Source organism: Tyto alba, unplaced genomic scaffold (assembly GCF_018691265.1).
Source record: "Tyto alba isolate M040663 unplaced genomic scaffold, T.alba_DEE_v4.0 Super-Scaffold_13, whole genome shotgun sequence".
Lineage (NCBI taxonomy): Eukaryota > Metazoa > Chordata > Aves > Strigiformes > Tytonidae > Tyto > Tyto alba.
The window spans coordinates 1,298,643-1,326,233 of record NW_024881275.1 but is presented as its reverse complement, the minus strand read 5'-3'; the positions used below and the strand labels follow the sequence as shown (position 1 = coordinate 1,326,233).

The 27,591-nt window shown below is 43.0% G+C and overlaps 1 protein-coding gene and 1 long non-coding RNA gene across 3 annotated transcripts in view; one reads left to right on the top strand and one right to left on the bottom strand.

The window, feature by feature from the left end:
* Positions 1–23,651, bottom strand: part of MCTP1 (multiple C2 and transmembrane domain containing 1) — a 278,549-nt gene extending 254,898 nt beyond the window's left edge. For both annotated transcript variants that reach the window (XM_042787788.1, XM_042787789.1), the window contains exon 1: positions 23,050–23,651. In XM_042787788.1, coding sequence (XP_042643722.1) covers positions 23,050–23,613 — 564 coding nt within the window. In that variant the 5' untranslated portion in view covers positions 23,614–23,651. The remainder of the gene's footprint in view (positions 1–23,049) is intronic.
* LOC122152885 lies at positions 23,303–26,736 on the top strand. Its single transcript, XR_006164855.1, has 2 exons — positions 23,303–23,417; positions 24,347–26,736. It is a non-coding gene; the product is annotated as an uncharacterized LOC122152885 (long non-coding RNA).
* Positions 26,737–27,591: the final 855 nt, after the last annotated feature.

The window sequence follows — 27,591 nt, the reverse complement described above, 5'->3', positions numbered from 1 at the left end:
CATTTCACATTAAGTACTCTTGATGGGAAAAAAAAAAAAAAAACACACACAAAAAACCAAAACAATGAAACAAAAAAACAAAGAAACAAAATACCAAACCAAAGAAATAAAACACCCAAACCAACAACCCCACCCCCCAAAACCCCAGAAATAATTAAACAAGTATTAGCATCTACATTCTTAGTTTCTAGGTGATGGATTAATGTTTACTCATGTGTCTTCTCCAACAACTTCATCCTTAATTTTTTTCCTTTATTGTAGCATACCTTTAACCAGAAGCACATAAAATGACTATCTAGGAAAGACTTTAGCTTGGCAGAAGATGAGAATTTCAACATATTCTGTATAGGAAGGCACTGAACCATGGCCTCCCAACTCCTAGATGACAGGTTTTACCTCTTACAACACGACGGGCTGAGAGGCAGACACAATCACATCCTTTTCCACCACATGATTTAAAAGACTGCTTCTCTAAATTTCTTTCAGGGATCCCAATCTCACTGCTGGGCACTTCCTAACAGTCCATCAAAACAAGCTCTTCAGGACACTTAGACACAGACCCACTTTTTTTTTTAGGCCCACGGTTCAGATAAAAAACCTTGCAGGGAGCTGATCAGACTGCAGTAATTCCAGAGTAGCACAGTGCAGGCTCACCTGCCTCTGGAGAACTCAGAAGCCAAACAGAACTACATTTCATGGCTTTGAACACCTACTATGAAGGGACTCCTTGGATATCGGTTCCTGACTGGTGGAACTAAATGCCTTACCCTTGCTTATAGTACCTGTATCCCTAGAGCGTGACTTAATTACACCAAGCCCAGACCGAACCGTGAGCAGGTATAAACTGGTCTTCAGCCTTGTGTATCACAGAAGTACACCCATTAACACCAGCTGGAGGTCTAACCTTATACAAAAATTAATTCCAAGTAATAGAAGCAGTCTACACTAAGAATAGTAATTAATGTAATCAGGTCAGGCATAGAAGGGAGTTCTTCAACCCATAGTGAATAAGCAGAAGCCACTTAAAATTCAAAACAATTAAAATGCTAATTAGCTTTTCTTCAATTGCCTGCTAAGATATTCCTCCATTTCATCTGTGTTTCTGCTCTGCCTAGATCAACCACATGAGGCAGAAAAAAAAAAAAGAAAAAAGCATACACACATAAATCAATGTAAATCAAGCCTGTCTGAAGCTGCAGACCAGGAAGAGATGACCTGCAGTAAATCTGCCAAATGCACAGCAGCATCACAGGACAGGACCAGTCTGAAACACAAAGACCACAATTTCCATGGCTCAGTCTAGGACCATCAGAGGCTGAACGCTTTGCTGTCAATGCAACTTTTTACTTCTAGCAGGGAAAAAATAAAGGGGGGGGGGGAGGGGGAAGTAGGGTGGTGGTAAATTGTAAAAATGTTAATCGTGTATTAAGTAAGTATCATCTTAAACATAAGCATACATTTAAACCACTCACCGTATTTTCATTCACATAACCCACACCCGAAGTAATAAAACTCAGGAGAAAAGCAAATTATGAGAAATCCGTAAATCCCACACAATGCAAACAAAACTTAAGATGTGTAGGTGGAAAGGAAGGGCAAGGAAAGAGAATCACTGAGACTGAACAACAGAATATTAGAGCTCAAAGGCAAGAGGGTCCCCCAGGTTACCAGAGGCATGCAAGCTCCTGGGTGAAAAGGCTCTGGAATAAATTCTCTATATTACCTGCACACACGTGCTGTCAAGCTACTGCTAGATCACAGGGGAGAGAGAGACAGTATTGTTTCATTTTTGCAAACAATCCATCGCATTTTACACATAAAAATATTGAATCTTCCACTTCAAACCTCCCAAGTTCCCCTCTGACCAAGAATATATGTGATTAACTACAGCAACTCCTTTGTTTTAGCAGAACATTGCCTGCACGACAAACAATAATATTAAAAATGTCAGATACTACATCAGCATATAAAAACCTACAGTTATTTAGAAGTGAGATGATATTAAATACAGTGCACACAATACTACAGACTACAAAAAAATACACCCTCTCAGGTTTGGGTCAGAAATGTGACACCAATTTTTTTTTTTTTTTTTACAATCTTATGGGTCTGCAATAGGGCAAAACAGGTGATAAATTGTTGATGAAAGACTGCAGATATCAAATTTTTGAAAGTCTTTTGTAGGACAGGGTCATTTCAAATTCCTGACACAATCTAAAGATGATGCTGGCTAAGTAAAAGCTCTGGGTGAGGGAGGCAGTGTAAACCAAGCATGACCTGTGTATCTCTCATATCTCTGCAGGCACTTCTGTTATACTGAAGCGTTAGAGATTCTGGGATTTGATGTTACTCATGTTCATACCTATTCTTTCTCTTCATGTCATAAGTCCTTATACATTACCCTCAACCGAACCCAACAAAAATAATTATTCTCCTATTTATCAAATTATATTCCTGACAGCCTTTTGGCTCAAGGTTGTGTCTTAAAACTTACCCCTGAAGGAATTTCATGAATCACAGCTGAATTTGAAGGAATTCTTATCCAACACTAACATCAAGCATCTCTGGTCAAGTGCCATCTAAATGTAGGTACACATGAAGTCTGCATTTTGATTTCCAGCAGCAAAGCCTTCCAGATATCCAGGTTTGAGATAATTGACACCACAGAGCTGCTCTGAACCCCAACCCTTCTTTGAGCCCTCTCAGTACTTTCACAGAAAGCATCTCCTCGCCCAGGCACCCTGGGCAAAGCCATAAGGCAGGAATGCTTGGTGTATGCCTACCCTTCAGAACATCACAGAAAATGAACAGGAGGAGGTAACATACTCACATGCAGCTGAGACATGTTCAAATGCATCTTGTTCTGCCAAATAGGGGGCTAGAATTTAATAACATTGGCTAACACCTACCTAACTGCCCTAACCATCAGACGGAGATACCTCCCAGGAGGGGTTTTCTTCCCATGCATTAGATCAAACAATTTTGTGACCACTAAATGAAATGGACTCATTTTCCAGCAGCTCAAGTGGATTAACTCATCCCGCTGGCATAAAATGGATCCTATAGAAGGCACCCAGAACATGCAGACAGATGGGAAAGTGTAATGAATGAATATATCCCAAGACCAGTGATGGATCCAGCACTCCACTGGTTGAAGCACCCTTTTATATGGTCCAGTTTTGAAGAACAAGCACCCTGGGGCAAAAAGCCAGGTTTCATTCAAATTAAAATCTAGTTTTCCTTACTTATCAAGAAGTCCATCATTAGGTTAGCAGTATCTTTCCGATCCTGAAGGGAAAGTCTGACATATTTTCCATATATCCTATTTCACTGGCAGACAAGGAAACAAATTAATCACAGTTTTACATAAGATATCACATATGTCAGTTTCTAAGCAGCTTCCTTAGAAACAGAAGTTACTGAACAGAGTAGCTGTTGGCTGTTTATTCTGCTTTTAACTGTCTTGCTGTCCTCCCCTGCTGTTTGCTTGTGACTGCTATCACATTTCATGAGATTACATCTCACCTTAAACTTCTGTGGACAAAACCTTCCACTTCCCTATATGTCTGTGCCTTACCATCCCTATGTAATAACACAAAAATTGATTACTTCGGTTTGAAATTTAAAATAAGAACTTGGTGCACATCTGATAAAAGCTTTTTAATTGGATTTATTGATCTGCTATGAAACTAAAATGCCAATTATCAGAAAACTTCTCTCCCTTAAATGAACCAGTAAGAAAATCCATAGGTAGTTATTCTTGACAAAACATGTACATTATCACCATTCAAATCATATACTTCAGGAAGCACAAAGATTTTTCCCAAACCACAGCTCAACCTCATAGGTACAAGCAGAGCACATTAATCTCATGCTGCCATTACTAGGTCATTCAGCAAGTATGTTTTATGTTTAGAAAGCAATTGTACTGGAAAGCTGCTCTGTAGGCTGGAAAGTGCTTGACTTGGAGAGTAACTTATTCCCAGGCCAGTTTACTACATGCCTAATTTTCTTTTCTCAGCATTTTACAGAGATGGAGAACTCTCAGAAGATCTCACTGAAAAGTATCAGAAGACATTTAAGAAAAGTTCTGCTAGATCAGCAGAGATCAACATGCATGTCTATTTTAAAAATTACATTAATACAACAAAGATAAATTTAATATTCTTGTAAAGAGAAGTCAACCTCTAAAACAGAAACATTTTACATACAGAGACAAGCAGATCAGATGAATCATAATACAATCATAGTGGATTGCAAAAAAAATTCTTGCCACATGTTGGCATAAAGTACTATGAAAGCCAAACCTACAAAAACAGTGGAAGTGGTTGGGATTGAAAAAAGGCGGGAAGAGAGACAAGGGCTGATTTTCTGTTTTTTAACATTTGCCAATTAAAAAAGACATTATATCTGGGCACCAAGGTTTTGGTTTTTGAGGTGATGCAGAATCTAGTTCAGATTTGTAAGGAGAGTAGTCTAACTGGCCACTCTTTACAGAAACTGCAGCTGCACTGCAGAAAACAGTATTAGACATCTGCCACAAAGAAGCACAAAATATTTCTCTTCCTGCTTATTGTTATAATGACTAGTGCAGTAATAATCTTGTCTTTCACTTTTTGCAATCACTTCACCCCGACACTGCTTGTGAACTGATGTGACTTCCACATGGGGAAAAAAACTGACATATAACTTTGTTCAATTATTTTTTTGGAAGTCACAGACTCAATTTGAAAAAAAAAAAAAAACAACCCTAATGTAGTTTAGGCCTTAAGACATTTTGCCATGATAGGCAAGCAAGCAGCACAATTAAAATGTAAATGTTACTTACAGCAGGTTGGCCCTTTCTGGTATTAAATAAATAAATAAATAATGCTAGTTTATTCTCCCATGGGTTACAATATTAGATTATTAGATTCCTAAACAGAAGAAATTACATTGGTTTTCTGTTTAGCTAAGCAAACTAAAACACAGTGGATTGAGATTCACAACTCAGCTGACATTTAGCTCTATTTAGGAAAGCAATTCCTCTGACAGTCTAGGAGGAGAACTTTATTAAAATGCTTCTTTTTCTGATGAACAAATACAGTGAACACCAGAAGCCCCTCATTTTGCTGAACAACTGGAGCAGACCTATTTTGCTTGTTATTGTCATCAGTGCTTTTGCAATTTTTCCCACTTCTTTAAAATCAAATTTAGAATAGCATAAAATAAAATAGCATAGAATAGGCTATTTCATTTGGAAGAGGCCTACAATGATCCTCTAGTACAAGTGCCTAATGACTTCAGGGCTGACCAAAAGTTAAAAGCTTGTCATTAAGGGCATTGTCCAAATGTCTCTTAAACACTGACTGGCTTGGGCTGCTGACTGCCTCTGGAGGCAGCCTGTTCCAGTGTTTGGCCACCCTCTCAGTACAGAAATGCTCCCTGACGCCAAGTCCAAACCTCCCCTGATGGAGCTTTGAACTGTTGCCAGGCGTCCTGTCACTGGGTACCAGGGAATTTTTGAAAACTTGAAGATAAGCTATGAAATACAACTACAGGTTCCCACCTGTAATGAAGAGACAAACGATTATTTCCATTGAATTATATGACATAACAAGAACCCAATAACCTGGAAAATGAGCAACACATTAACCAGAGTAATACATAGCTAATGAGAATTAAGTAACAATCCTGGATTTTGTGAAAATTTATACTCTTGCCCTGCAATAGCTATTGCTTCTTTTAAACACGAACATCACCATGTGACAAGGTGTATACATGATATAAGCACATATAGCACAGGACAAATTATTTTGTACACCTTTCACAAGATAGGTAAGCTTTTCCCTAAATATCAAATACGTCAGACAGAATACAATATATAAAATCTCAAGTTTTTATAGGTAGTGGTCATAAATAACTCACTTTTCAACAAAATCTGTTAAAAAAAAAAAAAGCACGCTCACGTTGCTACCTTCTCTAATCTCAATCTCCATTTTTAATACCAAGAACAAGGATAACATCAAATAGTTTTACACTGTAAGTCTCTAATACCCCAGTCTTATGCCCAACAACAAAGATTTCAGCAACATGGTAATAAACCTTTCCATATTTTAAAAATAAACTCATGGGTTGTAGTTCTGCCCTGCTCCTAACAAATTTAGTCAATAAAAGATGTCAATCCTTTTTTCTGCCAAACCTCAAAGTGCTGAAATATTGACTTCATCATGCACTATATATAGCTGAAAACCAGTCCATTCCCTGATGAATTCATAAAAAACAAATGATGACTGCCTCTGCCAAGATGCCCTAGAAAGTTGCAGTGAAAGAAAATCTCTCCTGTCTCCTTTCCCAAGTGCCATCCGAAGGACAACAGGCCTGCAGATCCTGGGCAGTGAAAGGGAACAGACCAGTAGCTTCTGAAGGCTGTACCCAAATAATATGACAGTGACACACTAGTGCAACCTTTCCGCAATCTGGCATCACTATGCCATCTGTCATCACACTCTTGTGCAGCAGAAGCCTGCACTGTTTTAATAACTGAGACCTACAGATCTGCCTTACCAAGCAACTAAATTGCAGGGCACATATGGAAACCCATAACCTGTAACACTAACTGTTAATAAGGGTGTTACATAAATAACACAGAAAGACTGAAGAGCCACTGATGCTTTAAAGTACTGCAGTACCACTGCAATGCTATTAAGACAATGACAACATTTGAGATAAATGGTCCGGAATGGGCCCTACTATAAAACAAGATTAAACACTCATGATGATAACAGCTGGTACACTGAAGGTCCCCCATTCCATCCAGAACTTTGAATTAAGAGATGAAAACAAGTTACCAGAACAGCTGCTGGAATTCACTAGGTAAATCTCTTGGGACTTTATTTTCCCTTTGCTATTAGCACACAAACCATTAGTATAGAAATTATCGCACCAACGAAGACAAACGGCAATAACAGAGTGCAGCAGAAGGGACTTCTGTCTAATATCAAAGTTCCTCCTCACCTTCCCTGTGTGTTCCTCTCCCCTTCACCCACTTCTCTCCCTCTTCCATGCATGCAACCAGACACATGCATAATGTTTTCACCTAACTCTGAAACCAAATCAAACCTGTTTTGCTAAAACAAATTTCCCTGCAACAGCTGACAGCAGTCTTACAGACCAAAGCACCTGTCTGTGACTGGCCATCTCCCCTTGCAACCCAAGAATGGTACTTATAATCCCACTTTTACTACCCCATCTCTTTTTCACTTCATTGCTCTTATTAGCTATCTCAACAGCAATAAAAGTAACACACATTACATCAATCATATCAGAATAAATCAACAGAATGAAGTCATTCTTCTTTGCTAAAAAAGGACTGAGTGATAAAGCAAGCAACTGACTGATATCCTTTTCCTTAGAAAGGGACTTGCAAAGATTCTGAGTTGCTCTGTCTTGCAGAACTACTCCATCTCAAAACGCTTTTTGTGTTGTTAAGGACCCATTTCTCCTGGGTGTCATGATCTCTCCAAGTAGTAACTCTCAAAAAAACTTTGGTATGGATTCTCCAGTGCATCTGTCAAGGAAATAAATAAGTCAAAATCTCTGTGCTTAGAAAGACAACAACCCATACTTAACTGTAGTTAAGTCATGCCAACACCTGTTGTTCATTTGTGTCACTTACTACACCAGAAGTGAACAAAATACACTACTGTGCACAGTATGTCCTCTTGGTGAGGGCTGGACTACTGCGTCTGCAATGCTTTCAGTGCCTGCTCTCAGACACATACCAATCAGATCTAAGGACAAATAAAAGTTCTTCCTTTTCTGCCAGATATTTTCAATCACTCGTAAAAATAGAAATATTCTTATGTTCTATAAGCAGCTGCTTCTCCTTCCATGACCAAAGCAACTGACATCAGAATTTTGACAAAAGCTGTCATCTGAGTATAGAACATGTAATATGGTAACTGGTCAATAAACCTTTAAGTGGCAGTGCAAGTGTTCATTTTTGAAATAGTAAAATGTACCACCACCCAAGTTTTGTCATTTGTGATCACCATTACAGCAAAACAAAAGTATCAGAAGAAACAAGCAGGAATAATCATAAAGAATGCTTTTTTATGCTTCTGCTTTATTTTTGTTAGTCAATGGTTTATCTACCATATGGCAGGTGTTGAATGCCAAGATATGCATAGTTAAAAACACTATCTAGAAAGGTCAAGTAAATTCAATATTAGCCTGCAGTTCCACAACTGGCAGAGGCTTCTGGCAATACATGACTCACTACAGCTTGTATTACTCAAAATGTTGTTACAAATAGGCCTGAAGTTAAGGTTTGTGGGGAGGACCAGCACATCAGAACACCAGCAGAAAGAGCAGAAAACTGAACAGCTGCAGTTAATATTTGGCTTCTAAACATCTGAAATTATTTAACAAGGCTTGACATACATGCTGTCCTTCAATATACCATCTTTGGGGAACCTCAGATGTCCTTGAAAAGCTCCATTTCTGTGTATATATTATTTTAGAGACAATTTTTTCTAGTGCTTTATACTAACAGGAAAGATATAGAATTTTCTCAAATTTCCCAAGTTTTAAGGAAAATTAGAAAGCAAAAGAAGCAACAATTTGGAAACAAAATAAGGCAGCACCTTGCATGTTGACATAGTGCTAAAAAGGGTCTACTGGGTGTTCCGAGTTTGAGTGGTGGGGTTTTTAGTAGCAGGGGAGGGGGTTACAGCGGTGGCCCCTGTGAAAAGCTTCTTGAAGTTCCCCCAGCTCCAAATCAGACCCAGCTCTGCACCAAGGCCGAGCCAATTAGTGACGGTGGCTGCGCCTCTGTGAGAATGTATTTGATGAGGGACCTGGGAACAGAAGTGGGGAGTTGTGAGGAGGGGTGGGGAAATCTGTGTGAGCACCGAGGTCAGTGGAGGAACATAGAAGGAAAGGAGGGGGGAGGCGTGCCGGAGCAGAGACCCCCCTGGATCCCATGGTGAGACAGCGGGGCGCCCCCCCCACCGCCACCCATGGAGGTCTGCGGTGGAGCAGATGCCGACACACGGTCTGTGGGGGGCCCCACGCCTTCTCAGGTGACAGCTCCCAAAGGAGGCCGGGACTCTGAGGGAAGAAGCAGCCCCCGCTGTTGTAGTTCAGCGCTGGGAGGATTGCAGCATGGGGGGGTGTCCCACACCACAGCAGCTCGGGAACAGCTGCAGCTGTGGGAGGGACTCCAGCTGGAGAAAGTTGGTGACCCATGAACGAGCAGTGTGGGGAACACTGCGGCCCGTGGGAGGGACTCATGTCAGAGAAAGTTTGTGGAGGACTGTCTCCTGTGAGAGGGGGACCACGCTGGAGCAGGGGAAGAAGTTCCAGAAGTTCCTTCCCCCCACCGCAGATGGAAGAGGCAGCAGCACTGACTGCACCCCCCATTCCCTGCCCCTGCACCACTTGGGGAGGAGGTAGAGATATCGGGAGCAGAGCTGAGCCCGGGAAGGAGGGAGGGGTGGAGAGAAGGTGTTCTCAAGGTGTGGCAATGCTTCTCACTGTCCTACTTACTGTCTCACTGACTGTTAAGTGGCAATGCTTCTCACTGTCCTACTCACTGTCTGTTAAGTATTGTTGTTGTTAGTGTCTGTATTAAATTTATGATCTTTTTCTTCCCCTAACAAGTCTGTCTTTTGTCTGTGACTGTAATGGGTAATTCATCCCTCCCTGTCCTATCTCAAATCCCAAAACTTGGCACATTTTCTCCTTCTCAGAGCTGGGGGAGAAGAAGGGAGTGAGTCACCCCATGGGGCTCAGTTGCCCTCTGAGCTGACACCAAGACATGGTAAAAGCAGAAAGAGGTCTAATTCATGGTACTACAAACATACCTTTTACTATTACATCGAAAGTTTTAGGACGATTCCTATTTCAGTTTTCTAGTCTTGATTAACATACGGAGGTATCTGTAAACAGGGAAGTTGCTCAGTTCTTCAGCATTAGGTGACTAAGAAACACTACCTCTACAGGAGAAATACAAAAATTCCAGATTAGATGACTGATAAACTTTCTAAAGCTGAGGAACCTATTTTCAGCATATCAAAACAAACCCTTCTAAATCACTTATACCTAACACACCATCTGAAATCCTAGATGCAACACGCTATATGCCCAAATACTGCTACAGCCTCACACCCAGTGTGTCTTCCCCACACAGAACCACATAGCCATACACCATATGTTTCTAGTCTGAAAGCCAGGCAATCAAAGCATCTGACTGCTCTAGCAGAAAGAAAAAAAAAAAAAAACAAAAAAACAACCAAAAAAACCAAACCAAAACAAAAAAAAACTCCCAAGTCCCGCCCCCCACAACTGTTAAGATACAACTTCACAAGGAAAATCCCTTCATTCTGTAGATCATTTCAGAAATGCATATTTCCAACACATCATGATGATTAGACAATTTCTATTGTTATTTTGCACTAACTCACAGAAAACACTGGAACATAAATCTTAGCAGTATATAAATTGTATGAGAAGATTAACTGTTATCTTGCATACTGAACTACATTTAGTAGCTGAATCCTAGATAATAAAGAATAAAATTCCCTATTCTTGTAACTTAGAGAGGGATTTTTACATATCACACAAGGGTTACATTATGAATGTGCATTTATTCCTCCACATTTCCTGGACTCCAGCTGATTCCCACATTGTATTACTATTATTTTGATAAAAATGTAGTAGAAGGCCAAACTGCAAAAGCCAGGTCTTGTGGCAGGAAACAGTTTTCACATTACTATACTGTCTACAGTAATGCAGAACATCAAAACACTCAACTAATGTCAATAATATTCAAAAGTTAAAAATGGAATTATTAAAACAGTAACAGAATATAAAAAGTTGGTGTCAAAGAGGGCAAAAAGCCTTTAATTTTAAGAGCAAGGATGTCCTTAAAATGAAAGGTGGAAGCTCCATTTCTTACCTTCAAGTAACAGTTTGATAATTCTTTCTACATTTCATCAAGCATCCTAGAACTTCAGACTCTCTCTGCTGCACGTGAAGTTTCATTTGATAATCGTTCCTCACCCAAGAAATACAGCAGTAGGAAGTTAGAAACTGCTTTTTTCTGCTGGAAAGAGTTTTGTCCTCTCTCTCCAAGAATTTAGAGCCCTTTGTTAGACAGAATCAGCTACAATTTTTTCACCCAGTGCTTAAATTAATAGGTAGAACTTTCTAGCTTTGAGGATCTGAGAGTTCCTGGAAGGTACTTACATTTTGTGGACGGAGAACAGGAGCTTTGCCATAGCTGAAAATCAAGTCCTGTCCCAACTGGACAAGAACTAGTTTCTGGAAAAAGCCTCAAGTTCTTCCCCACACATTGCATCTGACAGCATATAGAGAACCAGCAGAAACTGAAACTACATTTCAAGCAGTAACCTCTGCCATGTACTTTGTTCTGGGCTCCAGAACTGGCTAGAAAACACTTGGAAAGAGAACTTGGCTCAGTTACCAACAATAGCATTAGGTGTAGATCTCCTTTTCTCATAATGAACTGCAGCATAAGCCACCTTAACCAAATGCAGCCAACAGTATCTGGCTTCTCACTGCTCTGGCACTGCACAGAAGATTTGGGTATTTGTCTAAAAAACTCCATAAAATATTTATTATTACCTACAGGGCAGTCTAGCTGCTGATTTAAAAACATGTATCAGAAGCAGCAAACAAGTGTCTCACCGGTACGTGCATCTCTTACATGAGAGATATGAAACAGAACAGCTCGCACAAGGTGAGAAACCAGTAAAGATATTCATTAACTGCAAGGTAATGAATGGTTTAATTGGTTATACTGCACAAAGACTCTGTGAGGCACATTAATTTTATCTTGTTCATCAAATGTTTGCAAGCCTTCAAAGGAATATTCATCTTTGCCTAACATGATCACCTGATCACAAGCACAGCAGAAATAATAAACTGAATGCCTCCAGATCACATCCATCAAAACCAAATGGCATCCTACCCATAGCACGCCTGGTGTTCTGACTAAAGCCAACTTCCTTATGTAAATAGCACTCAGCTTTTCTCAAAAAAAAAAAAAAAAAAAAAGCATCTAATCCGCCTGATATCACATTTCATGACTCACTCTTGAATATGATTTTCTTGCGAAACAGTTGCAGAACTTCCCCAGAATAGGACTGAATGAGGAGAGCAAAAGTTTGAACACTGCAGCATTTCAAAAGCTGTTTTGATACTGAGTTTTATAGAGCATCTTAAGAGTGCCAGTGGTTAAAAGAGTAGTTAAACAATTGACTACACTGGCTTTGTTTTTCTGGAAATAAATTTACTTCCCCCTTCCCCTTTGAAATGAGCAGAGTGAAGCTAGAGAAAAATTACAGAGCTATAAAGAATTAGATTTAGACATATTTGAGCACAGTTTGAAATATTAGTATTTCATTTAAAAGTATGCACTGTTGTTGCCTCTGGACTTTCTGCAGCAATTCATGATCTTAGTACGAAGGAGGTAATACAGATGTGGGAAAAATAGGAAACGTCTGATCTAAAAAAATATTTATAAAAAGACCTAAAAGAATAAACAGCCAAGAATGACAGAGAATACAGGCTGAAGAAAGGAATAAATTCTGCTCACAGACATTTGCACTTCCCAATATCAAAATGAAGAGACAGTTCAGAGAAAGCGTTTCTGATACTTGTAACATTTTGACAGCTCAGCAAAATCTGTCCCAAAGCTGAAGTTCCCTTCCTACTGACAGCAAAAGCTCTAGATGTGTTTCTGCTGTGCCATTACCTGGCCTCAACATGGTCCAACATCCATGGCATACATTTCACCTGTGAAAATACACATTATCAGAATAGCATGTCTGTAATTCAACTCGGACTCTTGCTCTACTACATTTCTGAGGGAAGAGAGGGGGGGAAAGGAAAGCAACAGTCCTGAAGACATGTACTATTTATCTACATAAGGTCAGTAAGAAAACAACATTTATCTTAGTAAAGCAGAAGCTGGGGGGAAGTGGCAGAAGAAGGGTAAATTAATGAAAATCCCTTTGACAAGAGGTGGTTGAAACATCAGTCATCTATTCTAGAATTTCCCCACTTAGTGGGAAACAAAAAATTGTTCGGCCTTGCAATTACATAATCCCAACGAACAATAAAGTCAATAATTTCACCTTTTACCCCCCCATCTTATGATCACCAAACAGAACTTGCACTGTGTTTAGAGTTCCCAGCATAAACAACCTGTCAAAATGCTCTTTTAACCCATGTCTTCAGGTCAGAAAAATTTCACTAGGGACATGAAACACTGGGATAGGATCTTTCTGTGATGGCATTTACACATCATCCTCAACTCCCCTGTGGTGTTAGGCCATATCACCTGGGGTATAAGACACGGGTCCACAGGGAAAAATTAATTACCCAATGAAGAATTCAGCAGCCATTGCTTGGTACCTGCTAGTTATAGCACCTGCTACCCAACTTGGCAGTTAAAGGCTTTCCCTGCTGAAGTAAGTGGGAACATGTAAAACACGAAAACCACATCATATCCAACAACAGCTGAAAGTTTTTATTTTAAGCATAAGTGATGCTAAGTCTCAGATGCATCAGAGCAAGAACAGGGTTTAATGGGAAAAAGTATGCTCTAAACACAAACCCTCATTTGTAAGGATAAAATGTCAAGTAATTAGCATGCTGCTATCAGTGCTAATGACTCTTCTGACCATCCACAGAAAAATCTGATGACAGAGCAACACAAATAGATCCATAAATCATCACTCTCTCGTGGAAAGGTTAGCACAAACCTTACATACATTTAGACTTTTCTTTAAAAACAAGTTGAGAAATCACACCACTCTAGAAGCAACAGGATTTAATGGACAATACACCAAAAGTATTGATGCAATGCCCAAACATGGTATGGTGTACATAGTGCTATTTCCTTTCCCATTTTCTTATTGAGATGCAAAACTGAACCTAACCATTTTAACCAAGAAGGCTACAAGTATCACACAGCCCTTCCCATGACATGCTCTACCGATGGGCCAGGTCAAGTTACTGGATTTGTCCACCTGGAAAATCAATACATTTTTTTTTGAAGAATATTGTAGTATGCTTTGTTAATGACTTACTGCTGAACCTCTTCTCAGAAAAAATGCAGAATTATGTCAGCTCCACTTGACAGAAAAGCACAGAGAAGCTACAGAAGACCTCAAAGAAGGCAGACCTGGATGCATTGCTACACAGACAAAAATTAACTGCTTACCTTACACCACTGCTACCCTGTGGTGGTAGATACAGCATACAAAAGAAATACGGAAGGAAACATGAAAAAAGAATAACAAGAAGACAAGTCCTTTCAACATTAATTCACTGCATATCTTTCAGCACAGTGTTAAATACTACCCTTCAAGAAAATCTTTATCCTATATTGCACTGTTCCATGTTAACCACTGTAAACCGTTCTGTTTGGAACAAGCAAAGGAATCTATTTTAGGGGTTTTATATATACTTATCACCCTCCAGTCACTTATACAGTTAATTCTTGCTCTTCTCTTTAGGGAAGAAATTAAGCGCTTGGTAACTTTTAAGAACTGAAAACATAGATTTTATTTGGTCAATAATCTGAAGCTATAGATTTGGTCAAATGACTACATGGGAAAACATATCAGCAACATCCAAGCAGAACACAGAGGAATGGAAGACTGCTTCCATCCTTATTATTTACTTGATTTTCTAAGACATATTCTTCCTCCTCACCAGAAAAATCATTCACATGAAACATGAGAAACAAGGTGGCTTTACTGACAAATATGCCAGTACTGCAATAGCTTTATCCCCTGGTCCCACTTCTCACATGCAGAATCTGAAACTTTCAAAACTAGAGTTTTTGACAGTGATGCTCTATCATAGTTCTAAGTCTTTGAAATAAGAAACCTCTGGTTTGGCGGCAAGGTACGAATCAGCTACCCCACAAGACTTCAATACTTACAAGTTCAGGGGCATCATTTTTCTATGCACTTACTACGGTTTTTCATCAGTTCATCAATACAGAAATATGTGGAACACACACTGCTATTTCTGCGAGCAGAACACAAACTCTACATGAAACTAAACTCCATACTGAACTAAAGGTGATCTAGTTTGTAGCTTTGGTAAATTAAGTCTACCACAGATAAAATTTGGGGGAATTCTGCCTTCTTTTACAAGGGAAGAGGAAAAAATTTCTTTTTTACACTTAACAGTTTCAGGGCTTACATTATAGCTACCTTCTTAAAATTCCCTAGAAGATAACACTTATATTATCTGAGATCTAGGATCAATGCTAAGATTAGAAAGGAAAAGCCAAATTCAGTCTTCAAATCAATGCAGAGTTCTCAGTCGTCTTGCCAAAGACCATCAGTTCACCCAAGAGGGAAAAAACAGATGACACTTGGGTCTGTTAACATGTTAGCACCACATCACAAGACAGAACAGTTAAATTAGAACTACCTACAGAGCTGGGTGCTGAATTACATACTGGCAGTTTTAAAACTGCTTTAGTCATATTATTTCAAATACTAAAAAAGTACTCTCTTTGAAACAATATAGTAACTGATGGTAACTCTTATTGGTATGCCTAATAATTTTCTGCATCCAACATTTCAACAAGAGGGAAAGAACATTTTTCAGCACTTCTTGGAAAAAAACTTTAATGCTGTAAGCATGCTTAGGTGTTTGTCTTTTTACATTAAAAAAGTTCAACAGAATTCAGTAGGTTATGAAATACACACATGAAGTACGCTGAAGTAACAGAGTTTTGACACAGTCACTCGAAATCCAACTAGAATCCCTATACTGCAGAATCACTTCACAGCAGAGTCACTCAGCAGAAAATAAGCATTTTTTTGTTGCTCCAGTGTAAAGATTGTTGTAATTCCTATTCACCAACCATGTATTATTCTCAATACGATTATTTTACTATGAATACCTTTCCACGAGACCAGTAAAGGCAGGGAAAAAAAAAAAAAGGAGAAAGTAAAGCTCACGTAAGGTCATAGATAAACAGTAAATCAACAGCTGCTACTAGTTCATTTTTAAATACCTAAGTACTTCATACAAAGATAAATGTAAACTGGCCAATTCTGAAAAATGATGCAGCCTACTTTGAAAACTCTGGAGAGATTCTTTAGTTAATTAAGCAAAGGTTACTCAAGAGATAATTAAATACAATTCTGTTGTGCCATCTCTTGATTTTCATGTTAGTGATATACACACGCTGTATTAACATACTGTAAGTTGACAGAGTGGTCAGAGGCTGACAGAGCACAAGAAACAGATTAATGCATCTCAACCTGCTGAAAGATAAACCTTTTATCAGAAATTAATACAATGATGAAAAAGGGCAATGTAGAACACCCCTTGATAAGATCAGATGTCTAATTAAACTCCTGGAGAAACAAACAGCCTTGAGAGACTGCAACAGCTTTCTTTAAAAGAAAATAACTTTAGCAACAGCTTCTTACTCCTGCTTGCTATTTCTACGTAATTTCTATTAACAAGCTCCAGGCTCTTCTGACCCAGCCTAAACATCTACTCATCTGCTTACTCCCTATGTGTCAGTAGCCAGATTCCCAAAAGGAAGCTTTCCCCTGTTCTCTAAAATTTTGCCCTCTTATTTGCAGAACACTGATGCCTTCAAATCATGCTCCAAACACCTATGCAAATTAGCTCTCTCCAACTCTTCTTGTTTTATATTAGCAATATCTCAGGAAAAGGTAATCCTTGACAGTCAGGAGTGTTCAATTTTCCTCACCACCTTCACCTTTCCCAAAGCAGTTTTCTTAGAAATCTGAAGTAGCAATTAAGATTCTCTTGGGTGACATTACATTTGTAGCTTTTCACTGACATTGTCTGCCTTTTCTTTTGTCTTTATTTTGTTCTTTTGCCTTCATTGGCTGGATCAATTAGTGAAACATGGCCTGTGACATATGCCAATTAGAACAAACAAGCCAAATTTTTCCCTTGTGTAACTTCACTGACTCTGGTGGTTCTAAACCAGATACAGATTTATTCTGGTATAGGCAAAAAAACATGCACGGTATGCCAGTCAGGTTTTCATTGGCTCTGCAACCCTCTCCACACCAAATTCAAAATTATCCTCTCTTCTCTTCAGGCTTCCTCACAGCCCTGCCTCTGCCCCTATTCCACCACTTCTCTTCCCAGACATCTCTACAGCACCTTGCTCTTTGCCTTGAAAGTGCAACCTGTCTTCATACAAGCTGGTTCACTAAACTTCCCTTTTTTCCTCAGAGCCCTCATGTGCCACACAGCTAACCTTCTTACACCAACTTTAGTGAGTAATACTTACATATTATCAAGAGAATGGGTGACACCCTGTATCTGGATGCATTATCTCCAGTCTTTCTCCTCTCAACTCTTTCTTGCATCACGCTGTGTTACATAATCTAGGCCACTGTTATCCAATCTCTGACCCTGAAGACCCACAAATGTAGGCCTGAATGATGCTAACTAATTAAGCAAATAGTTCTGTGTGCAGCAAAGATAACAAACCTTCATATACTATGGCTACGCATCTAGAGGTTGAGCAGCAGCCCCAGAATTCTCCACCTCCTCCCTCTGCAATAAACCAGGAGCTCTCCCACGTCTCCTGTTTTCCCCCACAACCACAGAGCTGGAGAGGAGACAGGGAGGGAAGCAGTTAAGAACCAGGTCAGTTTGGTGGATCAACCTATGACATACTTAAAAAAGTCACAGAGCTCATTGCTACCAAATCATTACTTTCTAAGAAAATACACCACAGAAATGTACCCACAAGAGCTCTCATTGCTGTAGCAGCCAGACTGCAGCCTGGACACCCCTTCAGCTGGCAACCCTCTCCTTAAGTGCTCTTCACGTCCACTGTTGAGTAAAGGTGACATATGCCTATACCCATGTTCTCTGATTAAGATGATGAAATGCTCACAGGTGAAGTTCCCACTGACTGGAAAAGGAGAAACATAACCCCCAGTTCTAAAAAGGGGAAAAAAAAAGAACCACCCAGGGAACTATAAAACAGTCAGTCTCACTGCTGCCCAGCAAGAGCATGGAATGGATCCTCCTGGAAACTCTTCTGGGGTGCATGGAAAATAAGGAGGTGATTGGTGACAGCCAACATGGCTTCATTAAGGGCAAGTCATGCCTGATGAACCTGGTGGCCATCTACAACGGGGTAACAGCATTGATGGATAAGGGAGGAGCAACTGATGTCAGCTACCCGGACTTGTGCAAAGCATCTGACACCGTCCCACGCTACATCCTTGTCTCTGAATTGGAGAGAGATGGATGTGACGGATGGAGCACTCGGAGGATGAGGAATTGGCTGGAGGGTCGCACGCAAAGAGTTGCGGTCAACAACTCAATGTCCAAGTGGGGAGCGGTGACGAGTGGCGTTCCTCGGGGGCCGGGGTTGGGCCCGGAGCTGTTTAACATCTCTGTTGGTGACAGGGGCAGTGGGATCGATGCACCCTCAGCAAGTTCACCCCCGACCCCGAGCTGTGTGGTGGGGGGCACGCTGAGGGCAGGGGTGGCACCCAGAGGGACCTGGGCAGGCTGGAGAGGGGGGCCCGGGCAAACCTCATGGGGGTCAACAAGGCCAAGGGCAAGGTCCTGCCCGGGGGTCGGGGCGATCCCCAGCACAGACCCAGGCTGGGCCCTCGAGGAGCGGCTGGAGAGCAGCCCCGAGGAGAGGGGCTGGGGGGGCTGGGGGGGGGAAAACTGCCCGTGAGGCAGCCCCATGCGCTGGCAGCCCAGAACCCACCCGTGCCCTGGGCTGCAGCCAGAGCAGGGGGGGCAGCAGGGCCAGGGGGGGGATTGTCCCCCTCTGCTCCGCTCTGGGGAGACCCCCCTGCAGTGCTGGGGCCAGCTCGGGGGCCCCCAACAGCAGAAGGACCCGGAGCTGCTCGAGCGGGGCCAGAGGAGGCCACGGAGATGCTGGGGGGGCTGGAGCAGCTCCCCTGGGGGGCCGGGCTGAGAGAGTTGGGGGGGTTCAGCCTGGAGAAGAGAAGGCTCCGGGGGGACCCTGAGAGTGGCCTCCCAGGGCTTAAAGGGGGGGCAGGAGAGGGGGGGGGGACTCTGGGTCAGGGGGTGTGGGGATAGGATAAGGGCTAACAGTTTTAAACTGGCAGAAGGCAGATTTAGGTGACATCTGAGGCAGAAATTGTTCCCTGTGCGGGGGGTGAGGCGCTGGCCCAGGGTGCCCAGAGCAGCTGTGGGTGCCCCCTCCCTGGAAGGGTTCAAGGCCAGGTTGGACGGGGCTGGGAGCCCCCTGGGCTGGCGGAAGGGGGCCCTGCCCGGGGAAGGGGGTGGCACTGGGGGGGCTTTGAGGTCCCTCCAACCCCAAACCATTCTATGATTATTGCAAATCTTAAAAAACAGTGGTATTTCCACCCTCCAGGTTTTCACTACATGAGTATGACAAACTGCAAGTGGCCTAAAGCTTTTCATGCAAAGCTACATCTCACATAGAGGAGAAAGGCCATGCTGGCACAGGCACTGCTGGATAAATCCAAGCTCCTGCTGGCAAGGAGATGTAAATTGTAAGGGGCAAGTGTAAAAACCCTTGCTGCATTGCCTTGGGGCACAGTAGCACACTCAGCCACTTCCATGGAGCAGCAGAACCCCTGGAGGGCTGCTGTCACCTCCTGCCCATGAAGCACTCCAGGAAGCTTCCATCACCCTTGGCTTGCTCCCTCAAGGATCCAGCACATGTCCCGCTGCTCTTGGCTAAATGAAGGTGACTAGATGCCATGTCTAGGGTTAGGAAAGGTTTGGCCAAGCAAACCTGCCACAGAGCCTTTGGAAGCTGAAAGGAGGATGATGTTTAATTCCATAAATGTTTATTTCTTGGTCCTAATAAACAAAATTTACACTTTGGCTACTCTTTAAAAGGAACCTAAGTTTCCTGCTAGCAAATATAGTAATTATGATGCCCTGCTCTCCCCAAAACTATCAAGGACAGCTTTGAGAAGTATTCAGTCTTCGGGGGAAAACTAGATCAATATTTAGTGCTCACATGTAATGGTTATTCTTTGCATAAGACTCCACCCTTAAGTGTGCACTTTTACTCGAACCAAGATATGAATCCTGTTCACTGCAACAGAAGCATTATTCAATGCTGAGAGAACTAGGCCTCTGCTAGATTGCCCATGTCCGATGCTATATCACTATATCACATTTTATTTAGTTCAAATTATTTTTAAATCGTTTGACTATGCCAAAAAGTACATTCCAACATTAAATCCACAGAGTACAGAATATTACATTGTAAGTCTTCCCATCCACTAACTTGTGCTCCCTTTCACTGATGACAACTGTATTTAGCTTAAAAGCACAAGAAATTTGAATTCTCATGAGATCTTATTTTTCCCTACCATCTATCTCCCTTACAATATCTAGTGGGTCTTCTTGTATACAGATTTGCTAAAAAATTCAAGTGTCTTGATCCAAAAGCAGCACTAGTATTTGCTACTGTTTTTCAATCAAATTTTAAATACATTTTAAAGCAAGTTGTAATTCTAGTATTTTTTTCCCTTTTAGATAATTTAATCTTATTTTTGTGATTCTGTTAGTTGCTAGAATTTTTTTTGATCTTTGGATATGTAAGGCTGCTGGGCAATAGAAATCCACACACTGCTGCTGCAAGTAAAACACTGATTTGGAAAATATAAATGATTCCAAACTCGTATTACCAGACTTCTAATCCCAAATACTCAGAGGGGCATTAAATGCCAACATTGAAGTTAGGCAGGGGTCTTACTGACCTGGGGTACATCATGTACGTGTACCAGACTTGACTCCTGAAATATACTGAATTGGAAAGTCCATCTGCCCACAGTGGAAGGTACTTGCTCTGTAACAGACCACTGAAGAATAACAGACACAACTGAAAACAGCCCAAGAGACCTTCATAGTCCAAGTCTCATTTCCTCAACTATCCCACAGCTCAGTGAAGCTGCTGAATTGTATCAGATTTAATAATCTGAGTGAGAGTATACCTCTGGAGATGAGAGGAGCAGAGTATGTGCTGATCATGGAATAGCAGAACAGCTGTTTCAGATCATCTCTTCAAAACAAGCATCATGATCATCAGCTCTGCAAACTCCACCAACATGCATGCAAGGGACAAAACGAGCTTCATTTAACATCAAAACCAGCAGGTTTGGTATGCAGGCACAGCCCAAGTTAGTACTAGAAACTGATTGGAGGAATTGGCCATAATCCTGCTAATTAAAGACAAGTGTTAGAAAGCTGGGGTACCACTTTGTCCTTATTAGCACTATCCTTTCCAAATGTTATGACTGTACCTTGTTCAAAAAAAAGAGTAATGCCCTCACAACTAAGTAACAATTGACATGTTTTGCAAATACATGTGCTGTTTCTTTGCTGAACACAACAGCAGAACTGTAAAAAAACCCACATTTTCCTATTTATTAATTGCTAAATGTAGCAGTTTTTAAAACAGAACAATATCCTGTAGTCCCAAACAATACTTAAAATGTGCAACACGTTTTTTGTGAGCCAGTGTGGAGAAAGGGACTGACTAATGAAGGGAAGAACCGACTTTGCAAACACCTCTCAAAATAACCCCACCTCAAGAAGCAACGATCTAAAGCATTTACAAACGTGATTTATCCATGGGATAACCACAGTAGGCTCAATTCAGCACGGTGCTTATCAACAAAACAGCACCCTGGGACGGAAGGCAAAGTTAGGTCTAGGTCCCAGGTTTGTAAAGACGAGGGCTGAACTCTGCAGAGGGACATGAAAGTCCCGCTGACCCCGAGGGATGCTTGCGGGTCGTCACAGAACCACCAACGCTCATTGCTGGACCACGACCACAGGTTCTGCAGCCCTGACAGACGCCACATATTCACACAACTTCTTTCTGACAGCAAACAGAGCGTGCCTTTTACTTCAGTTATTTCTTCCTAATTATGACAGAAGACAATATATAATAATACGTGCTAGTCAACTATTCCTGCAAAAAGTGGCTGACAGCTTAGAATTACACAAACTCCAGAATGACTCATGTGTTTTGCACTTTTCTCACTGGAAATTCATTCCAAGATCCGGCAGCCCCTATCAACGCTAGCTTCACCACTTAATTTCAAAACTGACAGTCGGAAGAGCTATGGCTGTGTACACCGCCTCCCCCCAACGACAAGGGAGGAACGACTACTTCATCAGCCTGAACCGACGGCTGCGCGCGACGGTGTCTGGTATGTTCTGCCAATTCGCTTATCTACTGGCTTAAATTTGTACTAGTGGTCATCGTGCGGGTGTCCTGCAGAGATGAGAAGAAACAGATATTCAAATGGGATAAGCAGGCTAGTAACTGAAATGGGGTTAGGCAGGCAAGGAAAAAGCGGAGGTTACCTGAGGAAAAAGTGTGCTGGAAGCGCCAAGGGCAGGAACCAGCAGCGAGGGGCTCCCACAGAGGTTAGGAGAAATAGTAATTCAAACTGGGGTAACCAGGCAAGGAAAAAGAGGAGGCTGCCTGAGGAAAAGCTGTGCTGGAAGTGCCAAGGGCAGGAACCAGCAGCGAGGGGCTCCCACGGAGGTTAGGAGAAATAGTAATTCAAACTGGGGTAACCAGGCAAGGAAAAAGAGGAGGTTACCTGAGGAAAAGCTGTGCTGGAAGTGCCAAGGGCAGGAACCAGCCGCGAGGGGCTCCCACGGAGAAACCAGGCGGCTCCGGGGGTAAAAAGGGGGCAAAAGCGAGGGAACCAGCGCCACGGGTACGCAACCCCAACCTCAGCCTCGGGGTCACCTTTTCCCCGCGCGGTTGACCCAAGGAAGGCGTGAGGGAGGGAAGGTCGCTCCTGCTCCGGAGTACGAGCGCACACACTCCTCCCCAACCCGCCGCGGCCATGTCGTGCGTGTGCGGACCCCCCCCCCCCCCCATCCCGACACCGCCTGTCGCGACAGCCGCCACACACCCGCCCCTCCTCCCCCCGAGGCGACGCCGTTTTCCCGCCTCCCCCCCCCCCCCCCCGCCGAGGGGCCACCCGCGGGGGGCGACGGGGTCCGGGGTCTCACCTCGCCGCCCTCCGCCCGCTGCTCCTTCCTCCGGCCGGCGGTGGGCGAGCCCTGCAGCAGCTGCTCCAGGCAGGCGGTGCTGGGCAGCGAGGAGCTTTTCTGGTGGGACAGGTGCGCTCCGGGCCTCCGCCCTTCCTTCCCGCCTTTGGGCCCCTCATCGCCGGCGGCCGGCTCTTCGCGGCGGCCGGGCGGCGGCCCCTTGCCCTGGGGGAGCAGGTGCTCCCTCAGGCGGCGCAGGGCGGAGCCGGGCTCCCCGCCGGGCTCCAGGGGCTCGGCGGCCGAGCAGCAGAGGTTGGGCTGGGAGGAGGAGAAGACGCGGTCCAGCACTTGCCGCCGTCGCTTGAAGCCGCTCCGCTTCCCGCCGGGCGGTAGGTCCCCCTTGGCGCCGGGCGCCGGGGCGGGGGGGTCCGCACTGCGGCGGTCGGCTCCCGCCCGCCCGCCGCCGCTCCGGCCTTTGCCCCCCAGCTGCAGGTTCTTCCACAGCCGCGCCTGGAAGGACACCGCCGGCTCGGCCTCGCCGGGTTTCTCCCCCGCGGCCGCCCGCGTCTCCTTCCCCGGCTCCATCCTCCCCTTCTTCCCCCTTCCCGACTGCGGGAGGCGACAGCAGCGGAGCTTCCCGCTCCCCTGCGCCCCCCTCCCCGCGCCGAGGCGCTGGAGCCGCGACGTGGAACCGAAAAGGGAGGGAAGGGGACGGAGCGCCGACCCCGACAGACGGAAAGTTTGAGGCCGGGAAGGGAACACACACACACACCCCCCCCGCCCCAAACCCCGGGCGGCCCCTCGGTGGCCGCGGCGGGGGCGGGATGCGCGGAACCGGGCTGCGCAGGGGCGCGGAAAAGTTAACGGAGGGGCGCGGAGCGGCTACGGCGGTGCGCGCTGCTGCCGGCTCGCCTATATATACAGGCGGCGGTGCAAGGACATAGCGGGAGGGGGCTTATCCTGCCCCCCCCCACCTCTTTCTTTTTCTTTTTTTTTTTCTTTTTTTTTTCTTTTTTTTCTTTTTTTTTCTTTTTTTTTCTTTTTTCTTTTTTTTCTTTTTTTTTCTTTTTTTTCTCTTTTTTCTTTTTTTTCTTTTTTCTTTCTTTTTTTTTCTTTTTTTTTCTCTTTTCTTTTTTTTTCTTTTTTTTTTCTTTTTTTCTTTTTTCTTTTTTTTCTTTTTTTTTCTTTTTTTTCTTTTTTCTTTTTTTTTCTTTTTTTTCTTTTTTTTTAAATTTTTTTCTTTTTTTTTTCTTTTTTTTTTTCTTTTTTTTTTTTTTAATTATTATTTTTTCTGTTGTTGCTGTTGCCTGTGTGGCAGTCGCATCGTCGCACCTCGGGACTGAGGGTGTCCGTGGACGAATCTGTGCTTTGGCGGCTGTGAATGCAGCGTGGGTAGCAGGTCCCTAAACGTATGCGGAGGAAGAGAAGAAAAGAAGAAAGACGAAAAAAAGTCAGTTCGTCTGCCACGCTCGTATTTTTAAAGGAAAAAAAAAAAAAAAAAAGGAAATACATTGTTTGCTCATCATAGTGCCCCCATCACTGCATGTTTGGATGTTTAATACCATCTGCTATCTTAATACTGTATAAGATACACTATAATACTATATAAGAAACCTTATGCTGCTGTCTTAATACTGCTATCTTAATACTGCTTATTTATCAAGCACATATAATTATATGTATATTTCTTTTCCAAGTTAAGTAAAGGCGGCTTGTCCACCTGGGTCCAGGTTGGTAAAATTTAGTCAAGTTCAATAATAAATGTCAATTACCAGTTTTAAAGACGCTTCATAGAAGAACAAGATGTAAATCCCTACATACTATCATATATTTTCAGTAATCCTAATCCTTTCCCCGACTGTTCTGATCCTTCCAAGATCCTTCAATATCAATCTTCCCATCATTTTTTTTTTCTTTTTTTACTTTAATATAACTTTTATTTTAAAGTTTCTTTTTAAATTAAAATAATATCAGCAGGATGACTTGAGAACAGGTTTCCACACTGCTGAAACAAAATATTTCTTGCACACAGTAACCCATACCTTTATCCGGTGTACTTCTGGGTTTCATTTCCGAAGTTGCTTCTTTATACCATACAGGATTTGGCCACCCATCTTCTGATTCAGCTTTCCCCCAAAAAGTTTGCAACCAAGCATTTGACAATACAACTTTTGCTGAACAGAACAGGAAGAACACAAATTAAAAGTAGTGAGATAAAATGATGCTTTCATATCACCAGGGCCTTGACAGCTCAATCTACAGTATTTGAGAAAACAGCCAGAATAACCTCTGAACCACTGGAGATTATTTTTGAGAAGTCCTGTCAGATAAGTGACATTTCAGGACCAGAAAAAGCCAAACATGATTATAGCCCAAAAAATTTAAAAAAAAAAAAAAAAGTGAAGATAGAGAATCACAGATAAGTCAACCTACTTGATCCCTTGAAGTGAATACACATAATCAGGTTCTAACCACGTAAAAGCAAAAGCATCATATAGAAGAGCTCAAATGGATCAAAGCCTGGAGGAAGCTTCTATGTCTCAATTTCTGAGATGACGTCTTTAAATTGAAGAAATGTGCTGAAATGGAAGCTCTTTGAAAGGTTTGCTTTCTTGTAAATAATGGATTTACTCAGTGAGCAGGAACCAAAAGAGTAAAAGGAAAAATTAAATTGGTTCTTCATCTATACTGGGGAGTGACAAATGCTATCAAAGTATTTCAATACGTGTATCTGCCTTGTGTTCTCCTCTTGATTTTCACGTTACAGTTGAAACAGCTGTGAAATAAGCAGCTTTTCAGATAAGGAGTAATGTCTATTAAAGTTATGGAAAAGTGAATACTCTTTTCACAAAGCCAATAGGTATAGGAAGAACACAACATTGTATTTCGAAGAACTTATTTGACAAAAGACTGAACTACTCCAATATCTTTAATTGACAGTTATTTTCAGTAGTGATCACACTTTCCTATCCAAAAAAAAAAAAAAAAAAAAAAAAAAAAAAGATCAGAAATTTGTTGTTTGTATAGCTACAGATTCCTTCCAGCAGCCAGTCTTGTGAGTGCAATACTGCATGGAAGCTGGTGGCCTAGGAGGAGTGGACAAGCCGCAGTACTGCAGGCTGGTGTTTTCAGTCTGGCTTCTGCTGCATTTTTATGACCCCCTGCACTGAGTGGTCCCAAATCACATGCTGGCAGGCTTCCTGATTCTTTTTCCACAAACACCAGCATAAGCTTTCCTTACATTAAAATTGTGTCATTACATCATCATTTCCAAATCCATCTAATTCAGGTCCATTTTATCCAACCGGAAAGTAGATTTACTTGGAAAAGGTCAAAGTAGCTTAGGCTGTTCAGTTGCAGAAACACTCATTGTCCTGGGGGCGAAGTGGATGCGGGACCGGAAAGCATGTATGGCCACACTAACAGGCAGAGGGGGAATTTTCTAGAACTAATTCAAATCAATTCACCATAAACAGTTTTATAATAAAATGAGTCATTCTGCACATTCTCTGAGCTATATTCGTTTATTAAAGTTGAAGCTGAACCTGGCAGAAAGATCACAGCAAGACTTCAAGCAACATTCAAATGGAAATCTCAACATTTAACGGGAGTATGGGTATAACACCTGTATAGATCAGAATGACACTTTTCAAACTGTACAAATAAGCCATTATTAGCCTTGGAAATAAAAGTGGTAACATAGAATAATTTCAGCTGGAAGGAGTCTTTAAAGCCCCCCCAGTCCCACCCCCCTGCCCCGGGCAGGGCCCCCTTCCCCGAGCCCAGGGGGCTCCCAGCCCCGTCCAACCTGGCCTTGAACCCTTCCAGGGAGGGGGCACCCACAGCTGCTCTGGGCACCCTGGGCCAGCGCCTCACCCCCCGCACAGGGAACAATTTCTGCCCTAGATCTCACCTACATCTCCCCTCTTTCAGTTTAAAACTGTTAGTCCTTATCCTATTCCCACACCCCCTGACCCAGAGTCCCGTCCCCCCTCCGCCCCCCCTTTAAGCCCTGGGAGGCCACTCTCAGGGTCCCCCCGGAGCCTTCTCTTCTCCAGGCTGAACCCCCCCAACTCTCTCAGCCCGGCCCCCCAGGGGAGCTGCTCCAGCCCCCCAGCATCTCCGTGGCCTCCTCTGGCCCCGCTCGAGCAGCTCCGTGTCCTTCTGCTGTTGGGGGCCCCCGAGCTGGCCCCAGCACTGCAGGGGGGTCTCCCCAGAGCGGAGCAGAGGGGGACAATCCCCCCCCTGGCCCTGCTGCCCCCCCTGCTCTGGCTGCAGCCCAGGGCACGGGTGGGTTCTGGGCTGCCAGCGCACGGGGCTGCCTCACGGGCAGTTTTCCCCCCCCCAGCCCCCCCAGCCCCTCTCCTCGGGGCTGCTCTCCAGCCGCTCCTCGAGGGCCCAGCCTGGGTCTGTGCTGGGGATCGCCCCGACCCACGGGCAGGACCTTGCCCTTGGCCTTGTCGAACTTCATATATGAAAACATTTACATACACCGTATTGCTTCAATGTTTTGTAAGCTAAAACAAAACCTAACTTAAATTAAAAAAAAAAAAAAAAAAGAAA